Genomic DNA, 13,169 nt, shown 5'->3' with positions numbered 1-13,169 from the left:
TCTGTCTCCATACGTTATTGAGGTTGGTGGTTCTAACATTTGTCTAACCATTGGTTAACATAGAGAATCACACAGATGCATAATTTTTTACCTATACTAACCTCTCTTGTATCACCACCTGAAAGTTGTCCCCAAGAGAGTCTGTAGAGAGAGATGGCCATGGCTGAGTGATCCCAGCTAACCCTGAAGCTGTCTGTGTCGATGTCGCTGGAACGCAGATTAAGAGGACCAGGAATTGGAGCTGAAATAAAGATGGAGAATCTCTTTCTATTATTGTCTTCATCATGACGCTTCAAGTTTATATAAAGATGAATATGAAACCACTTTTGTGCTTTACATTCATCTTACAAGTGTTGTTTTGTTTTGTTTTTTTACCTTTCTAATATACACTCTTATCCTTCAGGTCCACACCATTACCTACTCACCCACTCCACAACTTTTACAATGCTTCCAAATTCATTTTAGATCATAAAATTACTTTTCATAAACCTGGTCCATTAACCAAAGTTTGCCAGTAGATAAATAACATTCAATGTGGTCTTAAAAGACTGCATATTTTAATAGCTGCTCACCACTGACACCTTTTTGAGCTGATGCAGCACTTACTGCTTGTAGCTTAAAGGCATATTCCTACAAATCAATATGTGTTAGTGGGATGAAATAGTAAGGGACAGTGAAATGACCTCTTTATGTGGCTGAGCTATAATACTGAAGTGTAAATGGGGTTGGCAGGAAGCCAACATGACAGCAGGACCAGTAAAGGTATTACAATTCACCGCCGTTTGTCTTTGAAAGAGAAATGGTTTGCCTAATGATATCGATCAAGCTGTTTCCTGTAAACTGAGACAAATTATCCACAGCAAATGAAATCCTGGAATATCCATTAAATGAACAATTAAAAAGATGACAAAATACATATAATTGAAGTACTCAATGCTAATATAGGCAATAAGGAGAAATGCTTATTAAAATGTACTAACATTTGTTAGAAACATTCTTTCTAGTGAAATAGACAAGTTGATTCTTTGTAAATCAGCAAATAAACAATAAACTGTAATTAGATGAAACTGAGTATAAGATGTATGTAAAGAGCTACTGGCTAGAGGAAATGGGGTTGAGAAGAGTAAATTGCTATTAAGATTCGAGGTTATATGTAGATAGCAGTAATCTTTTAAAACCATGGTCTGTATCCAGTCTCCATATAATTATAAATTTAGAGATAGATCACTTTTTAGAGCAGCAGAGCTATCTATGCCATTTTTTCTAGGTAACATCACAATAATGGGCAAGCTAACACCAAAACTGTATAATCAGATGCCGTACAATAGACATAAGGAGGGTGCTAATTAGACAGTTTTAGACACGAAAGCAGGACTACAATAAATGTGCGGTTAATTACATCCAAAATAATTGTTCTCTAGATTGATCACACCTACAACATGTCATAGATGAGTTTAATATCTGTTGGACTAAACAGAAGCTTTGAATAACATTAAAACAATGTGATAACCTATCGTCCTTCTGACATAACACTCATTGAAGGTTTCTTACTGGTTGTGAAGCCATCAGTGAGCGGCTCTGATTGGCCCTCGTTGTACAGAGCAAAGATGGCCACCGAGTACTCCATCAGAGAAGTCAGCTTCCTGAGGTCAAAAGAATTAACTGGGCCCACCATCACCTGCACAAAACAAATACCAACATTAAATCTTTGATATCATGGTTGGCAACAAAAATATGAATAAACAATCAAAGTAAGTAAAAGAATAAATGTGATTATTAATATAGAGTCTACTAGGATCAAAGAATAACATTAGGGTTGGAGCAAACACCTCTTTGTACCTTTAATCATCTACCTTTTTCTTTAAAATCTGTACACAGCAGTGTTGTTTTAGTCAATGATGACAAAATCAATACGTTCATGATCCATTTTTTCATGACATTAATGAAAACTGACAAGCTAAACATGGATAGCGCGTTGTCGGTCAGACGTTTAAACTGTTATCTGCTAGTCAGTATCAGCCGACATTGATCCTGCCACCCAGCTGCCGCGCAGTGCTACACATGCTGCAGGAGCACACATGGATCATGGCAGCAGCGGCGGCAGTCTGGGAAAATAACCTGGAATGGTCCGGTACTGCGCATTTAACTCAAACTGCTCTGATGTTCCATCTGTGCTTGTGCAGAAAAGCGTCTTTGTGCGCAGAGCTCTGAGTCTGCGCTTCCTCAGATGAAAAAAAAGGACTAAAACTATCACATATCGTGCTGACTAAAATGGAACTAAGACTAATAGTTTTCGTCCTGAAGACTAAAGGCTGATTTCAGAAACCAGGTCGTCTGCATGTGTGTCACAGTGAACACAGACATGCCCCCCGCCCCTGCCACACAGAGAGAAACACACACCTCTTTTGTGATCACTCCATCAGTCCTGACACACATGATGCGGTAACCTTTAACTCCGCCAGGCGGAGGGTCCCAGCTGATGTGGGCAGAGTTATGAGTGATGTCAGAAAACTGGAGATTCCTGGGAGGACTGAGAGGCACTGATAAGAAAATATAGCAGTGTTAGAGGATTAAATATGTTCTTGGAAATCTGATGTTTTCATAACATGCCACAGCAAAACAAATGAAGAAGCCTTTCTCATGACATCAGTGACCCAAAACAACATTCTTATAATTGAAAATGAATGAGCCCAAGTTCTTTTTGTGTGTTTTTAAGCTTGAGTTTGAGTCAACTTTAAAATCTCTAATCAACACTTTATGTGGTTCTCTATAAGTGCATAACGTTAGTTTAGAAAAAAAAAGAAAAAAAAAAACTTTTCTGAAAAGAAAATTTGGAGCTGAAAACAAATGAAACTGAAAAATAATTTTTGAAACTGAAAAAAAGATCTAAAACTGAAAAACAAACTTTGAAACTGAAAAACCACTTATTTATTAAAGTTTTGAGTAAATAAAAAATGTATTAATAGCAGTAGTAGAAATTTTACATATTTTATTAGTGTATACATCAATATTCTCTTTTAATTTCTTTTTAAGTTTCTTTTTGTTTCGTTTAAAACCAAATCTTTTTTTAAACATAATTTATTACCTCAACTTAGCTGTATAAACACAAGTTTTGAAAACTAAACAACAGATAGTTTTAACCTTGGTAATGATCATGTAATACATTAACTCCTCTGTGCCTGGTGATGTCACTGTAGGAAAACTTGTGTGTTCTTTGGGGCAGATCCAGATTACCCATTATCCATTATTATTTTTATTTATCGGATTATGCTTTGAACTCCAAATAGAGGAACAAAGCTAATTAAGCAGTAGATGGAATCAGCCCTGTGCCTCCATGGAGAGACACGATTGAAGCTGGGTAGAACACACATTGTGCAGAGATCCTCCCTGTCAACTGAGCAGTGAAACATAAACATCTAGAAACATCTAGAGATCCAGTCCAGTTTATTAGAAGACAGTGAAAGCAAAAATAAAACATCATATTGGGTCTATATATATTGGAATCAGTATTAGAATAAAAGGTCTTCTCTTGTATTTCCTTCAAAATGTATATTAAGAAGTTAATACTTGTTTACATCCTGTTTCTTGATTGAATGATTCTGAAATATAGTGTTATTACCAATAAGCAGCTTACTTTTCATGTCAGTCACCAGATTTGATATGTCAATTTTAGTTTTTGACATTGTGATACTACCAAAAATATTTTGTAATCTAGCAAGGTGACTTTGTTTATTAATTAAAATAATAAACATTAAAGGTACAGAGGAAGTTATTCTTTTTCCAGGTGGATCATCAAAATAAGTGGTTCTCCTAATTGTCAATCATTCTGGTGATATGTTTACATAAGGCCATCCTATGTGCTCATCTGCATTTTCACTTACCGGTGGTGAGACTGACATAGTGGAAAAATTGCAAATTCTTCTTTTGGAAAGTAAGCTTGTACTGTATGAGCAAATAGCAGCAAATAGCAACTTTTAAACAGAGGGTGAACGAGGAGAAATGGCCTTGTGCACAGTCTCACAACTGTTTAAGAGGTGTACCCTTTCAGAAGCAGGTACAGGGTTGTGCATATGAATTATTTTTTTTTAAGTGGAGAGGGCAGGTCTTTTAAAAAATTCATGAAAAACCTCTACTATACCTTTATGATAAAATCTGTTCCTATTCATTAAACTGATAGGAACATGCAGTTTCCTAATGAGACATGCTTTTAAGTTGGAATATAATATTTTAAACTGAGACCAGGCAAAAACAGGCAAGAAAATCAAATTTAAATAGAGCCATTGCTATGAGAAGGCACATGCATTACCCACATGTTGCTTCCTGACTTGTTATTGGCTCACTGGCCTCCTCTCCATACATAGCATAAACAGTGACAGCATATTCTGTGTTGGGCGCCAAGTCACTCAGCTCCACCTCAGTTACTCCATTAGCTACATTAACCTGGGGACAACACTTTAAAACATAAATAAATAAAAATTACTTTACGAGAAAAAAAAACAACAAAAAACATTATTCTTGTCTGTTTATTCATTGTCTTACCCCATTGTTGTTCAAGTCTCCATCAACTGTTAGAGGGGAATAGAGCACTGTGTAGCCAGAGACTCCATCCACATGGCTCCATCTGGCTCTCATGCTGCTGTGAGTAATATCTAACAGCTGGAGGCGGCTCACTGATGGGAGAGGCACTGCACACACAAAACAAGACATTCTCTCATGTATAAAGGAATAAATATTTGAAATCAAGCTTATGTTTGACTCCTGATAAATGCATTATTCAAGGAGGTTTTGGCCAGAAGACTTTAAATATTTTGTTACCAGAGGAAGGCAGGCAGGTATTTTAGGTTTTCACTAAAAGTAAATCTGTAATCCTATTTGGGGTACAGTATGTCTCCACCTGCTTCTCACATCTGTAGACTGGATTAGCTCTTAAGTCTTGCCACAAGTCCCAAGCTAGATCTGAAACTCTTTCTGGGCTTTGATCCTTTACAGCTCTAACTGTATGTTTGGCTTACTGTGTGTTTCATTTTGCTACTGGGAGCTAAACATTTGCCTGAGCTTTGTGGAAAAAAGTTTCCTTCAAGAATTGCTCTATTTGGTACCTAAACAACTCTTTCCATTTTACCTGTCCTTGCGGAAAAAAAAAAAAAATGTGTCCGTACAACATGGTGGTGCCACCACCATGCTTTATAGTTGATCTGGCATTATTTTTTTTACTGCACACAGTTTTTTGGACTTTTAGTCTCATCTGACTTCTAAGTCGCCTAAATAGCAAAAAGGAAACTTGATACTGGAACTCTATATTTCATTGTTCTTCTTCTTGTTAGACTTATATGCAGGTAATTATTATCTTTCTAAGAGATTCTCCAAACAGAATTGTGAATCTCCATAAAGTAACAAGAAAATGTGAAAACGTTTAACCTATATGTCTTTTTAATCCCACTTTTCAAGAAAAAAAATATTGCTTCATATCACACAACTCTATGAACATAGTTTTAACAAGCACACATAGTAAAGATGAATGTATTTCTATGTAACTGCACTTCAATAACAGGCTGATTCTAATGGAATAAAGTTATTCATCAACCAATTCTCATTCTAACATTAATCTTTATAGATGTCTTGATACTGAACTTACAGGTGGTTTCTGATCCTCTTAGAGCTTCACTTGTTTCATCCTCATACACGGCAAACACAGCGAGCTGGTACTCGGTTAGAGAGCTGAGATGCTCTAACACCACAGAGGTCTCACTGCCAGGCATGACAACCTGATGTGTAAAAGAATTAGTCAAAGGAGGAGAGAGGGATGAAAGGAACAGAAGTATAGACATTAATATGGATCAGTTCACCTTGAAAGGATTATATTTGTCATTAAGCGTGGTCATGTATGGGCTCATTAAGTTGGAAAAAGCATGATCACATGTACCATTTCTGGTCTCAATAAAATCCTAACACAAAACATTTCATAACTTCTATGCACTTCTATTTTGGATGTTTATGCATATCTTTCAAATAGCTATTTCAGTTTTGGGCACTCCTTTTACATTTTTACCCATTGAAAAACAGACACTGAAAGACGTACTCTGCTTGTTAGATAAAGAAAACATCAGAAAATAGACCCTTACAGCTACACTCACAAGACAACATTTTACCTTTTGACAGCATCATTCCATCGTTTAAATAGACAGCACTACCATTTATTAGATGTGTAGTTTCACTAAATTTAAACAAGTGTCTGCATTCAGCACAGTACTGGTTTCAATACTTATCCACAGCCAGCTCTGGCAAACCAGAGCAATAAGGTAAGTATTAGGGAAAAACAACAACAGCAAAAAAAACAGCAAAATGCCTATCCTCTCTTACCACCAACTGCTCAACTTTAAATGTTTTTCATCACACTTCCACAAATACTTTGGGTCACAATAAAATACAGTTTTTATCAAAGCTTCTGCAAATGGCTGCTATTTCTTAATTTCAACTACTAAACAAAAAAGATTAATTAAATGTTTAGAGCGATGTTTTCAGTTACAGAAGGAACATAGCATTTACCTCCTGTGACTCTCCTCCCTGAGCAGGGCGATAAACCACTCTGTACGTCTCTACATTTCCAGGTGCAGGACTCCATGACACGCGAAAGCTCTGAGCTGTGGTCTCTGAGGTTTCCAGGCTGTGTGGCATTCCCATTTTTTGCGGCGTAAATTCTGGACACAACATATGTAAACACAAGGATGATTTGGAGAAAAATTAAATATAAAATTCAGTAATATAAGCACAAGTGAGGAGACTTATAACAAATATAGTTTAATGAACAATCCTGGTAGGAAGAAAATACACGTGGAGTTGGGAGGGGTCATTGATGATGTTACGGGCTAAAAACACGCAGAGCTGGGATGAAATGTCTTTCAAAACGGGCAAAAGAAAGATGCATTTGTCGGCCGCATAACGAGGAGTCTTCCAATCCGAACAGACCATGGCGCTGCAATATGACGTAAGCAGCCAACAAACCTGGCCCTCGTAGGACACAGCCTCTGAATTTGAAGTCTGCAACAGACTCCACAGTTCAGGCTTTTTTAACTGGAATACCCTCTATTTCATGTTTTGGAAAATTATCCTTTTTAGATGTGAAATATGTTTGTGCGATCCTCCTAACCAGATCTGGTGAGAGTTTCATTTTTTAGCTAACTCCGCTAATTAATCAGAGCCGATACTGCTGATGTGATTGGCTAAAAGCTTGACATGGGAGGCAGGTGTTAGTTGGTGATTTACCAAATCAGCTCAAAGAATTGTTCTGAATGACCCTGTCTTTTGCAAACCCTTTCCAGTGGAGCCTTTTCAGATAGACAGAGCACAAAATTCAAATTGAACAATACTTATCAATCTGGCTTATATATTTGTAGTTCTCTTGTTATTAATGTCATTTCCTTAACCTCTGCCCTTTATTTTGTCTCTTTGTTAAAGAATCTAAATTACCTTCACAATGAAAATTGCTATACAGACAAAAATATCTTACTTTACATTGACCTTCATTTGTTTTGGAGTAATGATTATGTAAGATGATGTTATTATTATGAATGACAGTACAAAATACGCTCTGCTGTCTCTCTGCCTTTCATTCCTGTTCCTTACTCTGCTTGATGTCTTTGTCTTGCAGCTCCACTTGTTCACACACTTTCTTTGTCAATCCCTCGACTATAGAGCTCATAATGTTGAAGTCAGCCACATTGTAGACGTGACTGTGATGTGGCTCAGAGGCGATAGACCGCAGCTCATTCTCATCAGCATTCTTTACGCCTAGAAGAGAAAAGAACATGTGATTGTTGGCACGGCAGAAACTGCAGAGGAAATATATATATATTTACAAGCCATATATATATTTTTCATGTCCTCATGAAAAAAAGCTTTAGAACAGAAGCCCCATAATGTTTTTGGGAAAAAAAAGACGATTTAGAGGAGCAGAATAGAGTAGCTGTGATAGAATCAAATCTGTTCTCACCAATAGCAAACAGCTCAACACCAGCTTTTCGCAAGCTCTCTGCTGGGGGTACAACGTCGTCCTGGGATTTTCCATCTGTGATGAGAATCCCAATCTTTGGCACACCTGCCCTTGAGCCAGACTCAGGCTTGAAACAGTTGTCCATAATAAAATTCAATGCAAGCCCTGGAAAGAGTGTTAAAGTGTTAAAAGAGGGGGAAGATAATGAATACCCGTGAATAAAAACAAAGGTTAACAGGCAAGTGTCATTTTAGAAAAAAGATCCTTTAGAGATAAACAAACATAGGAAGAGATAATATTGTGTGCATGTTTTTTCTTGTTGTGTGGACTCCTTGTGGGGCCCGATGCTAGGAAATCATGTTTAGGAATAAGGTGTTAATTGAGTTTAGGTTGGTGTTATGTATGAACCCATAATGATTAGAGTTAGAGTGATGGTCATGGTTAAGCTGTAGAAATTAATGGAATTCAACGGAAACGCCCCGCAAAGTTAGAGAGACTAGGTTTGTGTGTGTGTGTGTGTGGGCAAAAGTGAAAATGGAACATTATATATAATTTTTTGAGAAACAGAAGAGAAGGGCACTTGAAAGCAGGTGCAAGCATCATTCCAGTTCCCATACACCACCTGTGAGAGTGTTTCCTCCTTTATATGGCAAGTTTTTAACTGCATCGATGACAGTGTCTTTTGTAGAGTAAGTATTTAGATGCCATTCTATCCTGGGATCACCACTGTACTGTGCCAGACCTGGAAACAGACATATAGAGTGTATGTGTACTCATTCGCTGATCTACAAGGCCCTCCACATTTTAACCAAACCTGGTAAAAAAAAAAGTAAAAACTAGATTTAGTCATTTCAGCAAACGTTTTAATAACTGTAATAATACTTCTTATAGAAGCCCAGTTCAATTATCCATTCTTTAAAATAGTAAAGACAAAATTACCTGTCAATTACATTAATGGGAAAATTATCAGACCACAGTTATTTTATTTTTTAAATAACTTTAAAGTAGCAACTTTTCTCAACTTAGAGCTGCCTATACAGTAGTTTCAACTGATCCTTTAAAAGCGACACTAGATTAAGACTCAAGTTTATCCTATCAACACATAGAGTAAGAACAGGAAGTTAGGGAAGAGAAATCTTCAAATCTCACTTAGTTATCTCCTATATTATACTGCTTTATTAAAGCAGGTATTTTCCAGGGATACCAGTTATGTTGTAGATGGTTTACATGACTACTATAATATCATAAAAATAAAACTTATAAAACATATTTCAGTTTATGGAATGAAATAACATTAATGATCAGGCAGCTTTCCAATTTGTTCAATAAAATAAATGGCCGGGACCCACCTATCCTGGTCTTATCAATGCCAATGTCGAATGCATTGATCAGGTTTTCCAAAAACATACGGACCAGCCTGAAGTTGATCCGGCCTATGCTCCACGAGCCGTCAACCAAGATCACAATATCTGCAATGGCCTCAGTGTGGCACACAAACTGGTCGGCTAAAAGGATAAAGAAATAAAGATGAAAAGACACAAGATAAAAAGAAATAATTAGTTGAAAAGGTTTGCAGGTAATTATCCAATTGACTCAAAGTACTCACACAATTATTCACTTCAAAAACTCTAAATAATAAAATAAATGCTTGCAACACCTTAGATTAAATTGGATTATGTTTTTTTTATAACCACTGCATCATAGAAACTGTTTAACTGGAAGCAGGTTTAAAGAAATGATGAAATAACTACTGGTCTATTTGGAATTACATCCTAACCTAGTGTCCAATAGAAAAGTGAAAAACTTACACCATCTGGCCTTAATAAATCATTCCTCACAACTTAAGTAACACGTACACTCACATGTTCATGCATTATTTCAATACAGCTTATCTTGTCATCCCCCCAGCGTTATTTCCTGTAAATGACTTTATCCACTTATGGTTGTGTCATAGATAACTTTCTAGTCTACAGAGGAAATGGAGAACAATCAAAAACATGCTGACAATAAAATGTATGTGCTAGTGAAGAAAAGACATAAAGAGAATGCTGACTGCACAGAATGCGAGTTATTACTTTGTTTTGCTCAGAGGAGTATGTTGTGCGATTAAGATAATTATTAGTCATTGTAGCTTATTTAGCTGGTACTAACTATTATAAAGCCAACCAAGTTATGTCTAACATCTCAGCTGAATAAATGTGGAGTAGGTGAAATTTATCATTCTACTCTAACAAACAATTCAGCTTTGATTACGGAGGATGGCAACACTTAGATAGATAATTGCTGTTATACTAAATGTTCCACCTGCACCATTTCTGCCATAACAAAATCTAAAACGCTTAGAGCCACTGGTGTTTTAGCATCAGACTGTACAAGTATCTGTTTCAAAGAATGACTTTGCAAACAGAGCCATCTGTCTGCTGTCACTGAGTGTCAGCATGTTTGAACCAACCAGCTGTTATAGGCAGCAGATAAAAGACAGACGTCAAGAAAGCATATTTCAGGGACGAATGATGACATTTCTTTTTTTTTGTTTGCTGCTGCCTTACAGGTATGACTGAGGCATTATAGACAAATACAGAAAGCTCCAATAGAGTGAAGTAAAGGATGAAAGATAAATGCTTTTCAACATTGTTTGAAAACAAAAAGCTAAAAAAATATGATGCACATTTGTATTTAGACCCCTTTATTCTGATACTGTACCTCTAGCTTAGATAGGGTCGCAGAGGTGTGTTATAGGAAACAACAGTGAGTAAACAGTGAAGACTAAGGATGACACCATTAAACAGTAAAACAAAACTCCCAAATCTTAAACACCTTGTAAAGCACTATTAAATCAAACATCAAAAAACAGTGTAGAGTCCCATTGTTACTCTGGAGGAGCTGCAAAGGTCCTCATCTAGTGCAAAAGAACCTATCAGAGGGACATCACTTAATCATGCACTCCACAAAGCTGGCTTTTATGGAAAGCTAACAAGAAGACATCCATTCTAGATGAAAAGCAAAAAAAAAAAAATCCCAATTTCTATTTGGAACTAGTAAAGTAGGCATCCAAGCACAATGATGCAAAATATGCAAGATCACACTCTGGCCACAGGAGAATTCAACTTTGAGGCCTTCAAATAAGGCACCATGTGAACAAGAATTACCAGAGTACGGTATATCAAAGAGATGGTAAATGAAAACAGGGAAAGCTGATGCTGAGATGAATAGAGCTTAATTACTTTTTCAAATTATGCCTAAAGCAGTGATTCACTTGATCAAAACATGTCTGAGAAGTCTGCACTCTTAGCAGCCTGTCCTATCTGCCTTGGAATAAAGAATAGCCAAGACATATTTACAGTGTATTGAGATGCCTTTACCAACCCACACCAAGAGGCACCTAACTCCATCACCTGCCCACTGCTGTGTGATGTTAGGCATTATGCTTTAAATGCAACCAGTATTTCATAACAAATATTATTATTAATACACTGTAGTGAGGATGCCCCTGCCCTTGTTCCTTTGCACAAAAAGGTGCCCTCCTTAAAATGTTCTTCTTTTTCTATTTATACTATACTGACTCGACATTTCCCACAATGCACCTTGAAAGTGTAATGATCATCTATGGTCACGAGATGAGCAGATATATACCAAAATGCTTCACGAGAGCTCTCCTCACAAAGCATCATGGATTTGTTGTGTCGGTAAGCAAAAATAAAGACGGCGCAGGAACCGTGCGGTAGCTAACCAACAGGTAGCAAAAAGTAGTGACCATCTGTCCAAACGGTCACTTATCTGAGTAACCTGACAGTTACCCTTTGCTCCACTTAAGCCCTTGTCCTGAAATACCTGTGCACGCACCACTGCTTCGTAGTGCAAGTGGTGATATTCCAATATATAGTTGCCTTTCATTAGGCTTAAAAAAGCGTATCTGAAGAGTTTATTTTGTGTTGATCTATCCATTTATCTCTTACTATAAACAGAATTTTCATACAGGTTTGTGGCTGAAAAAACATGAACAAGGCAATAAAGGAAAGCCTCCTCCTACTATAACTGAATACAATATTGTGCACACATGTTCATGTACAGACTCAACAACTTTCTGGGTGGGGGGCTTTGAAGGTGCTGGGGGGGGAGAAGCAGTGTTAAATCTGCAAAGCCATTATGCCTGAAGATCCAGGTGGTAAACGAAGGATAAGAAGGTCAGTAATTATAGTTAACCACAGCTCACAAACCAATCCTAACTTTTATTATTTGCAAGGTGACAAGCATGTCAGCTAAAGTTAGTCACAATGTTAGTGTTTCGCCTGTGAACCAATAATTAAGATAATTTGTGTCCTTCACATAATAACCAACAACATCTGTAAACAGTCTGGTCAGTTAAAGGAAACAATTTGTTGCCTTTTATCTTCTGACAGGTTGACATTTTTTACTCATCACCACCAGAATCAGAGGAAAAGCTCATCATGATGTTCAAACAGCTAAAGAAGATATGGCACTATTACACTACCAACATTTTTTTATTATACTAAAGTTAAAGTATTACTTTTGTATTAATTTGCACCTAATAAAATAATGAAAATACAGAAACTTTATTTCAGTACTGTGGAAGCTTTAATACCATAATCTGTTAAAGCTGTGAGGACATAATCTAGTGTTAGTAAGAAGTTTTCTGATGGACAGACAGCAGTAGCCTGGTCAAAGGTCTCTCTGCTCTTTTAAAGTCTTTGCCTTTCTGCTTTCATCTGTTCTCTAGAAGTCTCAGAGCTCTGCTATGGGTTAAAGTGCAGTTTTAGTAGATCAGTGGGGAGCAGAGAGGGATGGTAAAAAAAAAAATTAGGTTGAAGGTGACAGATAAAAAGCACTAAATTAAAACACACTGCGTTCTGTTCTATAATTTGCTGCATAACCTCTTAAAGAACACGTTAGATTATCAGTACTAGAAGCAAAATCAAACATTTAGAAAGGTTCTAAAAATCTATGAAAGTAAAATTTAAGGAACTGATTTCATCTTCATTCTTGATGTTGAATGTTAATATTAGTTGTTTGATGATCTGAATGTTTTGAGGTGGTGGAGTAATCTGCATTGTGGAACAGCGCAAACATATGATAAACAAATAAAGTGCTTTTAAACAGATTTTTATCGTCTGTTCAAATACCATGAAGATTAAGTGTTATATATATATATATATATATA

The 13,169-nt window shown here is 36.6% G+C and overlaps 1 protein-coding gene across 3 annotated transcripts in view; it reads right to left on the bottom strand.

The window, feature by feature from the left end:
* col14a1 (collagen, type XIV, alpha 1) overlaps positions 1–13,169 on the bottom strand; it is a 176,961-nt gene that overhangs the window by 110,677 nt on the left and 53,115 nt on the right. For all 3 annotated transcript variants that reach the window (XM_015380812.1, XM_015380811.1, XM_015380813.1), the window contains 11 exons: positions 9,340–9,495; positions 8,613–8,732; positions 7,991–8,155; positions 7,624–7,788; positions 6,547–6,698; positions 5,636–5,765; positions 4,540–4,685; positions 4,311–4,452; positions 2,401–2,540; positions 1,552–1,678; positions 102–241 (listed from right to left, as the gene is read on the bottom strand). In XM_015380812.1, the coding sequence (XP_015236298.1) occupies positions 102–241; positions 1,552–1,678; positions 2,401–2,540; positions 4,311–4,452; positions 4,540–4,685; positions 5,636–5,765; positions 6,547–6,698; positions 7,624–7,788; positions 7,991–8,155; positions 8,613–8,732; positions 9,340–9,495 (1,583 nt within the window). The remainder of the gene's footprint in view (positions 1–101; positions 242–1,551; positions 1,679–2,400; positions 2,541–4,310; positions 4,453–4,539; positions 4,686–5,635; positions 5,766–6,546; positions 6,699–7,623; positions 7,789–7,990; positions 8,156–8,612; positions 8,733–9,339; positions 9,496–13,169) is intronic.

This window comes from Cyprinodon variegatus, unplaced genomic scaffold, assembly GCF_000732505.1.
Source record: "Cyprinodon variegatus isolate N-32 unplaced genomic scaffold, C_variegatus-1.0 Scaffold221, whole genome shotgun sequence".
Lineage (NCBI taxonomy): Eukaryota > Metazoa > Chordata > Actinopteri > Cyprinodontiformes > Cyprinodontidae > Cyprinodon > Cyprinodon variegatus.
This window is presented reverse-complemented; position numbering and strand designations above follow the sequence as displayed.